Raw genomic sequence first — 15,876 nt, 5'->3', positions numbered from 1 at the left:
CAGGTACCGCTAATATTTTGGCACACCCAAGCATTTCCTTCTCCTTTAAGTATGATGTAATAGTATGAGGCTTAATTATTTAGCCTTTTCTGTAACAGCTCCCCAACTATCTGGTTGCTAGGGTGCAAATTACCCTGACAGACTGGAATACGATTAGGAGAGACCTGAGTAGAAAGATAAGTTAGAAAAATAAACAATACCATTAAAATGTTAGCCTCAAAGAGCTATAGTTTTTTTGGCTACTGGGGTCAGCGACCCCAATTTGAAAGCTAGAAAGAAGCAGAAGGCGGCAAATAATTCGAACCAGATTAGCTCTCTTTATACCAGGATCTATCTCCCATACACACCTTAATGTCAGAACTGAAGTTAGAGATCTTTTGCCAGCCTGCATTTTCCAGATGAAAGTTTGCCCATCTCAAAAGTAGCTCCTCTGGAGACAATTTCATGAGATCTTCCAACGTCTCTCCATCTCGGAGCAATGCAGCAAGAGCTGAAATACACAGGATGGTGGAAGGTGAGATAAAGTGGTGCCAAATATCCACTATCAAGAACATCAGCACAATAAGCATTTGTGGTCACTTCCAAGTGGGAAAAAACATACCCGCATATACAAAATGTGTATTTTTAATATAGATGGCTAACCTAATTCTAGGTATTTGTTTTAGTCCCTTCTATATTCACATATAACATGACTTTACACATGGATCTAATTAAGACCTCAACTGATGACCAAAGCTGGCAACACCTAAACCAATGCAACTGATCAGATTGTGTGCCTTTTGGTTAAACTGGATGGACAAATTGCACAAATACCACTGAAACCGTGGAAATCACTTTGCAATATTGTGGCCCCCTTATGCTGTGAGATTGGTCAGTCTGGTTTTGAACCAATTAAATGGCCTTAATTATTTCAGTTGGAATAGGCCAAACTGGAAAAATCACTGTGCACTACAATATCACTGAACCAACCTCTGAGAAATGTTAATATTTTTACCTTCGTTCCTGCTGAGTTCAATGTCTGCAAATAAACCGATCTTAATAACCTGCCAGAGAAGCCCCAGCGCCAAGTGTGGCTTCCCTGCTTTAAGATCTTCGGCTCCAATGTTGACAACATGACACCCGATGGCGGACGCTGAATTCAAGGCCAAATTCAAATTCTCCTGTAAACAATACAATGCAGAATATTAAAACTGAAGATAAAACAGAGGTGTATAGAAAGATTTTTACAATCAAAGGCAGCCAATAAAACATAATACATAATAAATTTTATTAAATTTGCAAGGCGCTATCTAAAGCTGGTCTATCAACTAGTAGCAAACCACTCTTTCCTAAACACAAAAGAGGGGAGTAGCCAATAAAGGTCTACTCTTATAGAAAAAAACATATTTATTACAGAATTAGCGCATAAAATAAATGAAGTTTATATACAGGAACTGTTGCAGTCTTGCATATTTTCATTTCTCTCCTTTACCTGGATGGTGAATGGAGTAAGTTTTTTCTTGTTAATGACTCTTTCATCAATAGTGTCAGGAACCGACAAGTTGATCATTTTACTGTCAGGAAAAGTGTAGAAACTAGAGGCTTAGTAAAAAGGAAAAAACTGGTATAAAATTAATTTTTAAGTTCTTTTGCTCTAAAATGCCCTGGATTTAAGAAAACAACAAGTAGCAATTTAATTATCTGCATTCAGATGATATTACCACAAATATGTGACAGTCATTTTAAAGGCAAGAGTACCATCTCAAGCAAATGCTTCCCTGTTGTGTTTACATTTATAATATTCTCTCTCTTTGAGATATAAGAGGTTTTATTACAATACTGTGCTGCATGTAATAATGAGTTTCTAACAGGCAAATATGAAGCACTTGCCTGAAGCTCAAAGGTTCTGTCTGTGCTGGAGGTCCAACCCCTATTAGAATTTACTTTAGTTTTAAAGCTGCTCTCCAAGAAAAGCTACAGCAAAAATCCATCTTGTTCAAGTACAATTCTCTATTGACTTACCAAAGGACAATGCCATCTCCCACAGCCCTAAATAAGTCATTTGTGTTTGGATTCATCGGCAGAACATGCTTGCAGTCCGGGTCATTTTCCAATGCTTTGTTTATCCAGTTTACAAAGGCATATTTTTCTTCCTCTAAAAGCAAACAGACCACAAATTTATCTGTGCCATATTAGTCACTTGGATCATTTGCATTGGCACAGCAGCAAAGTCTTCCTGGCAGACAATATGAGGGCAGGCACAAGTACAATAATAGCATCATATTTGTATTGTATTAACTACTAAAAAGCTATATAAACACTGTAGTACACATGGATCAGTTGCCAGGCACAGGGAAGATTGTGACCAACAATATAATGTTCAATTTCATGAAAATAAAAATAAAGGGGGCAAACGTGCAAAGCCGTGGTTTAATCGAGCCCTCAACATATTGTAGGCAAGGTATTAAAATCCCAAACTACGTGGCACTGCTTTACTTGCCAACAGTCACAGGGAGTACTATAACTGCAACGCTCTTGAAAAAGCCATTAATGAAAGAGTCACATTTGCTTTCATCAGTGGCTGCAGGCAAACCTAGTACATTAAACATATAAGAGCCTAGCAATCTGATTCTCTAAGAGCTTTGTTGTTGGGCTGAGGCACAAAGAATTGCATAGCTAAATGGGTCTTATTCAGCTATTGGGTTCTTTACCCATGGGCATGGAGACAAATGCTTAACCTAGAGAGAATAAAAAAAAAAAAAAAAAAGGGCTCAATTTGTGTTCCCCATGAGTACAGAACTATATGACTGTACAGGATGCTTATTTTCATGGAGTGTCATGATGCTTAGCCTCACATGTCGCAAATTAGCCTAAGGCACAGGGCCAGATGGATAATCCAGCTATTAAAACTACAATAATGAAGAAAACTAGGAATTCAGTATTACTGTCACATCTAAATGGCTCAGTGACATAAGCAACAGATCTCAGGTAATAACATTAGTATGGAGTGAACAGGAAAAGCTTCTTGTTCCCCTCCAAAAATGATGTCTGTTTATAACACAACAATGGCAGGAGGCATGTGCTTAAAAGCAGACCCCTCAATTCACTAAGTGGCATTACTTAGGATAATGATTCAATCACTATTTACACAGAATTCCAAAAACACATTTAACTTAATAAAAAAGCAAAAACTAAAGCAATTTGATAAAAAGAGAATTCCAGATATTCGTAAATATTAACAGCTTTCTAGTTCCACCAACCAAAGAGGCAGCAATGGTTCTCTATACAAATCTTACCTGAGTATGAATGTTGGGTTCCTTCGCTAGACAGCTCAGATGTGCCCCCTATTGCACAAATCCCTTCTTTGCGATTAATAGCTTTTCGGAATGTTTTGGCAATATCACTACTTTTCAATTCTTGTACAAGCTGCAGGAAAATATAACATGCAAAATGAATACACACACTCAAAACAACAAAACGTGCCTAGAATAACACAAATGCATGGAATGCAAACATCTAAATCCTAGATAAAGCAGGTGCTTATTTCCCATTTCCATGGGAGTAGAATCAATAAAATGATAAAAGTACCTGTGAATTAAAGCTGTATAGTCTAATGTACCATGTTAATGGCCCAACTTCATTAGCATGAGAGTGAGAACGTGCATGTGTAAACAAAAAGCTCATGGGCCAAAGCAGAGCAACCAACGACCCATCAGATGGATAAGTACAATTTGGCTATCCATATGCACTGCCAACCTTCACTTATATCCAGTTGATCATCCCAGAGGACACTGGGTTATCTATCACTTCCTTCAGTCTGTGAGGGGCTAGCATTTTTCCATGTAAAGGTCCCTCTTCCCCTGCATCTATATGATTTATTACCGTGCTATACAAGTTGAACATTAAGTTCCTTTCAAAAGTCACTGAACTTAGGTGGCATATTTCTACACATGCTAAGACCGTGGTCAGAGTGAAATGGCCTTAGTAATGCAATTAAACCTACATACACACACCAAAGTTGATTCATGAGCAAATAAGTTATCTTGGTGAAAGTCCAGAGGTTTGGAAGTCTTCTTTAGGCTCACTTCCTCCTGGTGCTTAATCTCTACTAAGATCTCTCAAGCTAGGGTGTCAATCCTCATGTTCACTATACCCCCAGTATATACAACAGTCCATGAACAGTCCATGTACAGTGTGTGTGTGTGTGTGTGTGTCTACCTACCAAACACAGTATAATGAAAAACAGTACAAAAAGAGACTTAAATGCAGTTATAGTATAGGAGAACATTTGAGAGGCATAAAGAGCTGTTGTCTTGCCCCTTGCCCCGGTTTCAACAGAATGTAAAGAAAGCAAGCATAAAAATGCATGTGTTTATAATACAAACATTCAGTCATTGACAAGCATCCAAAGGGCATGACTATAAAGTGCCAGCAATAAACTCTCAGTGCAACAAACCAATTATGAGGAAACTCTGGAGCGCACATTTACTGTCTTTCCTAGGGCAAGTTTGCCAACACCCAAGCAATTATAAATCACCAAGATGCTAAAAAAACGTGGGGATCAAGGTAAAGCTTAGAATTGCAGTGACAGCCAAAGGCAGAACCTATTTTCAGTAGAGGTCTCAATTGATGCTTCTTGGTATGATAAGAACTGCATTTATGCATAGAGAAACACATACAATTTCCATTACATACTAAGAAATACTGAGCAACCTTTTGCCTATGAGCAAATTGTATTTTGGTGTGGTTTGTTCCTTTAAAGAATGGAACCATATGTTAGCTTTGCCGGAAGCAATCACACTTGGTCTGTCTTTTTATGTCAAGCTGAACAAAAGAAGCAAAAGAAACTATGGAATATTCCACAGTACTGGCAAGCAGACAGCTTGCTAACCCTGTCATAAGAACACTAGCAGCCAGTGGACCACAGAGCAAATGATAAATTAGCAAAGAACCTACAAACCTTTGCAAATAAATCTCATGTAATGAATGACTGAACACACAAAGCTAAACCGGTAAAGATTAGCAGGATCTGCCTTTGCAGTATGTTCGGCATATACACAAAAGGGCTTTATGAATACCATATGTATAATATATAATGTAGCATGTGTGTGATAAAATAAGCTAGAATCAGGCAAAGTGTCTAAGGACACCAGGGTCTTGCTTATGGTAATGTCCCATGGAAAGATTAGTCATCCGCAATATTTCTCCGCTACTGCTGGTGATTAATCTCGCCAAAATGCCTTTCCACCGGCAACAAAGAAAATCACTGGTGGAAAGGCCTATGCATTGTTGAGTGAAGTTTCCTCCTGCAGGCAACTCTGTGGAAAACTGAAGAGATGCATAGGCCTTTCCACTGGCCACTCCCTTAGTTGCCGGTGGAAAGACATTTCGGAGAGATTAGCCAGAGACAGATCTCTATGGTAGCAGATATCTAGTGGCGGCGACTAATTTCTCTGTGGGACATTAACCTTAAAGACTTTGTGCATCTTCCTAATGAGTTAGTCCATTTTGTTAATATCACCAAACAAAAACAAAGTCTAATCAAGATTTCAAGAGAGATTGAGATTTGTTTTTGATATAACATACTTTGATCTATGCCATATGTCCAGTTGGACTTTTTGTAACTGCATTAAAACTCAATAAAAAGATGATTTAAAAAAAATAATTTATAAGAGAGTTCAGGCCTGCTCTTAAGAAATGTAATTTTCTATTATAACATTTTTTTTTTTAAAAAAAAAGCTATCAGTCTCAGAATGAAAACTTCATCCTAACAAATTCCAAATAAATCCAATGTAAGACTGGAGCTGTACTTACAAAAACAAACTCTTCAAAGCATATCTTCCCATCCTTATTTTTGTCTCCATCATTCATTAGCTTCTGTATGATTTCCCGCACTTTGTATCCGGGAAGGGGAAGGTTTGCTTCCTTAAAGAGATCATGAAGCTCATAATCTGAAATGTACCCACTATCATCTGTGTCTGTAAAGGAAAAAACAAAGAATTGTTGGCTAAAAGCAGAGGTCAGGTTATTTTAAAACAAAAATTTGTGTTACAGCATAGAACAATGAGTTCCGTTGTCACAAAACCATTGAGAAAGGTTTCTAGCTGTTACATATTATAAATATATGCAATGTTAAGCATAATATGCACAGTGTTAATATAACAATTGTCTTAGGCAATATACTGACTATTCATGAAAATATTGAAACTGCTTTGTTGTAAACAAGTTAAAAGATGTCACACTTCTCAGGTTAGTGCAAAAACACTTGCATATCGCACATCTGGTCAAAGGCTTCACTATGGAAATACCTCCCAGCTGTCCACTTCTGCACAAAAGAGGTCCCACACCTTGGGACAGAATATAGGGCAGATTAGGGGGAATTATGATAGCAAGCACGCTACCAGTCACTTAAACAGGTTTTAAAACTTATCTTAAATCTATAGGTGTACTAATTTCCAATACACGACTTGTAAATGCTGCCTGTTGACTGGTTGCTATCATTTAAAAGACCTGGAGAAGCATGGAACTTTCAATGGACCCAACCATTCACACTGAGAACAAAATCTCCATGCATCTCTAAAGGTCCCCATAAACTGGCAGATCCACTCGCTTGGCACCAAGCGAGCGGATCTTCTGCCGATATCCCCCACCTACGGGTGGGCGATATCTGGAGAATCCAGGTTAATTCAGTTGTTTGGCCCTGGGTCCAAACGATCAAATTATAATTACGGGCATAGGCAAAGTCGGTCCGGGGACCGCATCAACGAGCCGATGCGGTCCCCGACCTGACTAGATTTTCTAACCTGCCCAATCGAGATCTGGCCAATTTCAGGCCAGATATCGGTCGGGCAGGCCCGTTGGGAGTGCCCATACATGGGCCGATTAGCTGCCGATATCGGCAGCTACTATCCGTAGGTGAAAATTGCCCAAAGGTAGTGTTAACAACATTGGATGTCGATCATCTTGACTATTTTTATTAAGGGGAACTCCACCCAAAAATGATTTTCCAATATACATTCATAATTTCAATGGATTTAAAAGTTATGCTTACATGTAAATTGCCAGAATCTGGCTGGCTGTTTATACTCTGAGGCCTGAAAAAAGGCTGCGGATTTTAACACCTTGAGGAGAACTGACTTCTGTTCCATTGTTATAACAGTCAGACTCAGTCTGAAGATTAGAAATGAATAAACAAACTCTGCTTCCACTTGAATTACAGTAGCTGTAGAAGTAATGGAAATATTTTATAAATGTATATTGGAAAGTTGCTTAGATCAGCGTTTTTCAACCACTGTTCCGCGGCACACTAGTGTGCCGCGAGATGTTGCCTGGTGTGCCGTAGGCAGGGCACCAATGTACTAGGGGGGCACTGCTCTTGGCACCAATGTACTAGGGGGGCACTGCTGCTGGGCACCAATGTACTAGGGGGGCACTGCTGCTGGGCACCAGTGTACTAGGGGGGCACTGCTCTTGGCACCAATGTACTAGGGGGGCACTGCTGCTGGGCACCAATGTACTAGGGGGCACTGCTCTTGGCACCAATGTACTAGGGGGGCACTGCTGCTGGGCACCAATGTACTAGGGGGGCACTGCTGCTGGGCACAGAGTTAAATTTTTTAACATTTTCTAATGGTGGTGTGCCTCGTGATTTTTTTCATGAAACAAGTGTGCCTTTGCCCAAAAAAGGTTGAAAAACACTGGCTTAGATTTTAAGGACCCCTTTAAATTTTAGAAAAGTGCCTTTTTCTACAGCTCAGTTATATTCTACAGCTCATGTTATATTCTAGCAAATAATAGGATAAAGCTGTCCATATGTAGTTAAATTCCCCCAACATCAATAAAAAATAAATTGAGGAATAATACAAAATAAAAATATATTTAATCATATATTATATCCTCAAACAGGGCAATCAATATATATCTAATCTTTGGGCTGGTTTAGATTTAAATATAAGTTTCAATGAAAAACAGGAGACATACAGTATCCCAGAGGCCTGCTCCCCGTCCAATTTCAGAGAAGCCATTTACAGCAGAATTGCATGCATTCTAGCACAGAGTGCCATGTTACAGTATTCTGGCCATTAGCTCTGTATGTGTCTTTGTGGAAAGCAGGTTATACAAGGTCACTCGAGTACCTCCCTGAATACTAACACATGTCCTGTCTGGGGGAAAGATTTACTTTTCTCTGTTCACTGCACAGAGCGGTTTAATCCCAAGCACCACATTTTTATCATTTTTCTCTAAACCCAGTGAGATATGGCAGCAGTGTTGAATAACCAGAGGAGAATGGCTTGCCCTCTTTAGAGTAAGCAATATAACTAAAATAATAAAATGAAATAACTAAAAAAAAAAAAAAAGTAGAATGCCAAAGAAATTCAACTCCAACAAAAACATTATAGATAAATGACATGTCGCAGGTGGTAGAATCTGAAAAGCAAAGCAATCCCGGCACGGCCTTCCTTTTGCCAGATGAGGGACTTGAAATAGCAGCAAAAACAGGATGCAAGTGAATAAAAAAATTCTGCCTTATAAGGCTGGGTATGTTCTGCCCAGTGATGAGCTCAGCTACACTGGCATTATGTAAATGTATATTATTCAAAACCCAGACAAAAACACACAACCTTTTGGAATTTAGAACCCAAGTGCTTTCGTATTTTCTTTTTAAGTATACAAATAAGCACAAGGGACATTCTCAGGCCATAACTGTAGTAAGCTAGTAACAGAAGCAAGCATTTAGTATTGTTAGTCAGGAGTGGGTCAGTATCACTTTAATTGCCCCCACTGTTTGAACCATATAGTATAGTCCTCTGAAAGGGGACCTAAACATGAAAAGTTGTATAATAAAAAGTCAGTTGCAAAGTAAACAAAACCAAAATTCCTATTTTTATAAAACATACATATCTGTTATAAATGTATCATTTATATAGTGTAAGTAAATTATATTTTGCTCCTCTAACATTGTAGTAAAGGATTTTTAAATTAATTCTTAGGGTGACCGGTCCCCTTTAAATATGTGCTCTTTAGAAACCAAAGGTTAAGTATACCCACACTGTTATATGTCTAGGGTAGTATAAGGGACTAATACAATAATGAAGCACTAGGATATTGAATAGAAGAACCCCATTCCCCTCACAGAGTATACTGCAAGGTATCAAAAACCTAATTTAATGAAACCATAAACAATTTAGCTTTTAAGTAAAATGAGGCAGGCAGTTTTTATGAATGCCACCTGTCCAAATATTACCATGTTCTGCCTGTGTTTGTGAGCGTTTCTTCTCCCAAATTTAAAATAGCCCATAGTGAGTGTGTGATAGGGGCATTAGATGATTTACTCCATTGGGGCAGGGACTGGTGTGAATAATGTTTAATTATAGTGCCAACATATACTGATGTGCATTAGAGATGAAACTATAATATAATATGTAACATTATAGATAGATATAACATCTTAGAGTGACAGCTAAAAGTGACCTAATGCACTGAACCCAATCCCCAGTTTTATAGTATCTGCGAGGTTCTGGCAGGCTGCACTTGTAAACATTGCTTGCTCATTTGCCAGAATAGCCTCTATATCAGCTGAGCTGTACTAGTGTGATTGTGCATATGAAACAAATGTATGGATTAGGAGTCAAGAAATATGCACTTTGCTTCTCTTTTTCTCCCTTGGTTGATAATGGCTCTCTAGTTTTCCCTCTTCAGTTTTAGTACAGGTATGGGATCCCTTATCCGGAAACCAGTTATCCAGAAAGCTCCAAATTACGGAAAGCCAGTCTCCCATAGACTCCATTTTAATCAAATGATTCAGAATTTTAAAACTGATTTCCTTTTTCTCTGTAATAATAAAACAGTACCTTGTTATTGATCTAAATAATATAATTATATATAAATAATCTTTACTGGATGCAAAACAATCCTATTGGGTTTAATTAATGCTTTATTGATTTTTTAGTAGACATAAGGTATGGAGATCTAAATTACGGAAAGACCCCTTTATCTGGAATACCCTTGGTACCGAGCATTCTGGATAACGGGTCCTATTCCTGTACATTTCAGTACAAATGAGAGCAAAAAATCCCTTTCAATATACTTTGTACCCCTGCCATTACCATAACAAATGTTTATATTACAATTATACATTAAATGGTATATCAAAAATGTACTAAGTTTTTGATTTCCTCAGTAATTATCATTATCAGTGTTGTCGCTATACTATGTACTATAAATAAAAACCCCATCTCACATTTTTCAGGGGACCAGATAAAAATGGCCTAATAAAGCTGGTCACATGAGCAATGCAGAAAAAGTTCTGTACTATGCATGTGCTTATCCAGGGCAATGCAGGGGATGACTGATGGTGACCTGTACATAATCATACTTTCAACACAATACCCCTTCTAAAAAGGTTTCCTTTTCCAAAAGTGGAAATTTTAGAAGGGAATCTCAGGTTCCTTCCCAGGATTCGTTCTGCTTTCCAAATGTGGAAATAAATGGGAGGGGCAGCATAAAACTTTCACTAGTGCCTTTGGAGCTACTTCTAAGCCAAAGTCTAATTTCAGAAGCTTGTTATTTCCTTGCGATAATGGTGTCACAATATGACAGATACTTAGCATGGCTGATTCCATTGAGTCAGTTCCTGCTTTGCACCAAACAGAGAAACTACGTGCACATGTTTCCACTTAGATTGCATTCATCCCACTTTACGCCCATATTTTGTCTGCGGACAAGGGTGGCAGTCTGAGTAATGTTTGTACAAAAAAGTGAGTTTCCTTCGGTAAAACAGAACTATGACTAGCTCACAGAATTTAAAGACAGGAAATTGGAGATTGCTGTATAGTGACTCACACACCAGGATCAAACTACTGACATACACCAGCCTCTTCAGCGCACAGAATGGCTTTGCTTCAAAAGAATGGAAATATGCTTTGTTAATACCGAACAAGGACAATTTTTAAGAGGTGTAAACTGTGAAATATTACATTATACCAGAAGCTTTTCAGCTGTAATTGCCATATTGTAAAACTTAACTGGTCTCATGTATGCAGGCAACTACCACAATCAAAATTTTTGTTGTACTACATGAGGCTTGCAGCTGTAACTATCCAGATCATAGTTTCACTCAGTATTCAGTACATGTGTATGGTGCATTTCATGTGTAACAATCAATTCTGGGAAATTCTGTGACACATTTTACACTTGAAATTTCCATGGATAATTGCTTTTCTATAATGTCACTGCCCCACTGTAAGTCAAGAAAATGAATATGTTTTTAATCAGAAAGAAGTACCAAAAGAAAAGCTGAACATGGAAGTGAACAAGATACCTGGTGATGTGGAAAATTCAATTATGGCATTTCTCAAAAAATGTCTGTATCCATCCAAAAAAACATCCGCAGGGCCTTAACTGCAGCATAGTTACATCTAACCCTTAGGCTAAAGTACCCAGTGCCATTTCTTTATAAGACTGCTCTGTATAATTAATGATAGTGCAGTTGAGGGGGAAACAGCAGTAAGTAACTCATCCTAAACTCTTCCTGGTACACAGTCTATCAGATGCAGAAACAAAAAAGCTGCTGAAGCACAATGATCAGCAATTTAAAGATGATATGCTGCCACATTACTACAAGCTTAAAGAACAGTAAGCTGTCCAAAAGTCAACTTTGAATATCCCTGTCATTGGCATTATTTGATACATTCTGTGCATATTTGAACTATTAATCATGAAACAATTTTGTAAACATTGGATTGTGGTTATACATTATTATTACTTGCTGGAACCAACTTATGGAAATTCAATAAAACTGTCCTACACATAAGATAGATGGATAAGTTGGTTCCAGAAAGTGATTTGAGAATTAACTTGCATTAGTTTAAGGGTAAAGGCCATAATACCATGGACCACATTAGTCCAATGTCTACAAGCGTAAAATATGCACAGAATGTATCAAATAATTACGGTTTAGCTCTGGCAAGCTTCTTGAGCCATTACTCCAATATATGCTCAGTTTATATTAATTAAAATAAGAGCAAAACCTATATTATTTATGGTAAGTGCTGTCCTACCATTTTAAACTCCACCACCCTGAGCCTCTAATCGGAGGGGCAAAAAGTGTTAAAATGATTTTGGTAAACTTATTAAAGGGTAGAGAGTCGGGGGGCGTGGCCTAGCCAGCGATGTAGTAAGACGCACTAACGCAGAGCTCCTCTCTGAGACTTCTCCGACCCACTTATCCTGAGGCCAGAACCGCTATATTCGCACCCAAAAGCGACAAACAAAGTCCACAGAACACAATACCTAAAGAATGGCACCTCCTAAATGCCAGCAGGACATCAGAGACAAACTCGAGAAAGTTCGGCGGCTTGACCAAGATGGCGGCGGAAAACGAAACCCCCAGAACCTCTGCTGTTCTAGAAGCAGGCAGCCAAGATACCATTCCTCCGACTCAAACAACCGAACTAAGCACTATACTTGAAGCGATAGCAAACTGTCAAACCACAGTCACGGCCGCACTTACAACCACCTTTACGGCAAAAATAGACGAGGTTAAAATGGACATCTCTTTACTCCACCAGGACATGCAAAATATCCGGGCCCGAGTGGCCCAAACAGAGACCAGAATTAGTACTGCGGAGGACATCATTACCCCTATGCAAACAACGGTACAACAACTCGACGCCAAATTAACTGCTATACAAGCCCACGCTGACGACCAAGAAAACCACATGCGACGCAGCAACATCAGGCTCGTAGGCCTACCAGAACACGCGGAGGGAACCCAACCAGAGGCATTCCTAGAACGACTCCTGATAACCACCTTTACCAGAGAAGCCTTCTCAGCGGCATTCGTCGTGGAACGGGCCCACCGCATATCACCTAAGCCCCCGATACCAGGAGCGCCGCCGAGGACATTCATCTCCAAGATGCTCAACTACCGCGACACGATCCTACGCCTCGCTAGAGACAAGGGACCCATTACATTTGAAAATACCAGCATATCCTTCTACCCGGACTTCTCCATTGAGCTACAGAAGCGCAGAGCTAAATTTACACCAACCAAGAAAAGGCTTCAAGAGCTCAAGGTTCCATATGCAATGTTGTACCCAGCAAAGCTCCGCATCAACCACAATGGGAAAGCCATGTTCTTCACGTCTCCTGAGGACGTACATACCTGGCTGGAGACCAGCAACAGAGCCCCAACTTCGCCAAGAGGCCGTGAGTAACAAACACAACATTTAAGACCCCAACTAGGTTCTGTTCTCATAAACATAAACAGTGCCCAGAAAGGGACAGACTCTAATCTTAAGAAACCGTTAACCCACCGCTACATCCCTGGATGACCCTCCAGGTAATACCCCCCCAACTGACATACCCGGTTGGCTAATAACTTTGTTTTGGGTATAAGGCTGTGATGCATTTAATTCACAGCAGGGAGGGTAAGAGGCAGTGGGAATACTGTTGGGCAAGTTACTGGTTGCTAGTCGCACCAGAAATGTTTCCCCTTTTATGTTCCAAACTCCCCAAACGACATACTGAGCTTGTGACACAACTGAACCACCAGCGAGGCACAATACAGCCTACCCAAAAAACCTATGCCACAAGGTAATAATAAAGAAAATGTGCAGGCTTTGCGGATACTGGGATGGAATGTTCGGGGCCTAAACGATAAAATCAAAAGAGCCACAGTGTTTAACTTTCTCAAACTCTATACCCCCGATGTGACATGCCTCCAAGAAACTCACATCACAGGCAGTAAAACCCTAGCTCTCAGGCGCCCATGGGTGGGATGGGCATATCACGCCACCTACTCACAATACTCCAGAGGAGTTACGATTCTCATTAGGAAATCAGTGCAATTTCAAATGCTGGCTATACAACACGACCCGCAAGGTAGATGAATTTTCCTTAATTGTATAATAAACTCACATCCACTACTACTGCTATGTGTATATACCACCCCCATACCATCCCGAAGTAATCCGCAAAGGTGCAGTATTTATGCTACAATATTCAAACACCCCAGCTCTATGGCTGGGCGATTTTAACAATACCTGGGATGCCAACCTAGATAAACTACCTCAGCAAACACCGCCACAGGGTGTAGTTCCACACCACAAGGACACATCCTTCGCCAAGCTGGCATCCGAATCAGGACTCCATGACATATGGCGTCTCCATAACCCAGGCCAATGCCAGTATACCTGCCACTCGGCCACACACAAGACTCTATCCAGATTAGACTACGCTCTAGCTAACCATTTAGCACTGGCACTCGCACCCCAGGCGGAACACCTGCCCAGGGGAATATCCGATCACTCCCCCATCCTTATAACTCTCACTTGGTACGAAAACAAACCACTACCCTTTTGGAAATTCAATGCTTATTGGTTAAACCTATTCCCTGAGATAGAAACGCAAGAAAATGAATGGTCCACCTTCCTAGAGGCCCAAACCCCAGACACTGATCCCCTACTGCTATGGGAAACCTTTAAAGCACACTTGAGAGGCTCTCTAACCGCCCAAGTAACTGCTATTAAGCGCACTACCACAGCTACAGAGCTCCGTATAAGCTCCCAGGTGACCCAAGCTGAGGTGATCCACACTCAGACCCCTACCCCTCACAACTACGAGCAGCTCAAGCTGCGAGAAAGAGAATACAATAACTACTTACAAGTAAAAGCCAAGCGCAAACTATTTTTTGCAAAACAAAACTTTCTAGAACATGGTGATCGCACAGGGACCCTGCTAGCAAAGATAGCCAAAGCAAATGGTACACCCCCAGTAATCACTCAGATACAGGATGAGACAGGAGAAATACTAACAAACCCACAGCAAATAAATGCACGGTTCCAACGGTACTACCAACAATTATACAGTACCAACTCCCCCTTCTCACAAACGGAAACTCAGTCCTTTCTATCTGAAATACACATCCCGAAATTTACCTCAGCACACAGAACAATACTTAATGCCCCTATTACTTTAGAAGAGATCAAGACAGCTATATCCCTACTGCCCAAGCGGAAAACCCCAGGTCTAGATGGACTACCATCTGAAATATACAAACGACATGTAGACTACTTGGCCCCGAAACTCCTAGAGATATTATAACACAGCAAAAACGCAAGGCGTTTTACCACCCTCCATGGCAGAGGCATTAATCATACCGATACCAAAACCAGGAAAAGACATACTAGATTGCAGCTCCTACCGACCTCTCTCTTTATTAAATACGGATGTTAAAATCCTGGCAAAAATCTTAGCCAAAAGACTGTCCTTAGTAATCCACAAGATCATACACCCTGACCAAACAGGCTTTATGCCTGGAAAATCCACAGCACTCAACATAAGAAGGGTTTATGAAATAATTCAGGCACACCAGGTAAATGCAAAAGATGAAGCCTTGGTCTCGCTAGACGCGGCCAAGGCCTTTGATTCCGTGGAGTGGAAATTCCTATGGGCGGTACTGGAACAAATAGGCAGCGGCACAGAATTCGTGCAATGGGTCAAACTATTATACTGCTCCCCTAAAGCCAGAATAGCCACTAGTGGGTGGACATCTGAACCCTTTCTGTTAAGTAGAGGAACAAGGCAAGGATGCCCACTCTCACCCCTCCTATATGCCTTGGCTATCGAACCCTTGGCAACTAAAATCCGGGCTGACAACCAGATAGAGGGAATGAGAGTGGCAGAGTACACAGAGAAAATTGGCCTATATGCTGATGACATGATCCTGTTCCTAAAAGACACTACCCGATCTCTTAACCAAGCACTCACAATAATTGAAGAAATAGGCCAGTACTCCGGGCTACGTATCAATACCTTCTACATCAAAAGGGACAGAGAACATAGACCACCCCTAGATCACCCACTAAAAATAGTCAATACTTTTAAGTACCTAGG

General features: G+C 40.2%; 1 protein-coding gene across 2 annotated transcripts in view; it reads right to left on the bottom strand.

Annotated features, from left to right (window-relative positions):
* pls3 (plastin 3) overlaps window positions 1-15,876 on the bottom strand; it is a 56,813-nt gene that overhangs the window by 12,769 nt on the left and 28,168 nt on the right. For both annotated transcript variants that reach the window (NM_001030528.1, XM_031890495.1), the window contains 6 exon segments: window positions 348-490; window positions 995-1,160; window positions 1,472-1,553; window positions 2,002-2,134; window positions 3,276-3,405; window positions 5,794-5,957. In NM_001030528.1, the coding sequence (NP_001025699.1) occupies window positions 348-490; window positions 995-1,160; window positions 1,472-1,553; window positions 2,002-2,134; window positions 3,276-3,405; window positions 5,794-5,957 (818 nt within the window).

This window comes from Xenopus tropicalis, chromosome 8 (assembly GCF_000004195.4).
Source record: "Xenopus tropicalis strain Nigerian chromosome 8, UCB_Xtro_10.0, whole genome shotgun sequence".
NCBI classification, from domain to species: domain Eukaryota; kingdom Metazoa; phylum Chordata; class Amphibia; order Anura; family Pipidae; genus Xenopus; species Xenopus tropicalis.
The sequence above is the reverse complement of the archived record's forward strand: the minus strand, read 5'-3'. Positions and strand labels throughout refer to the sequence as shown.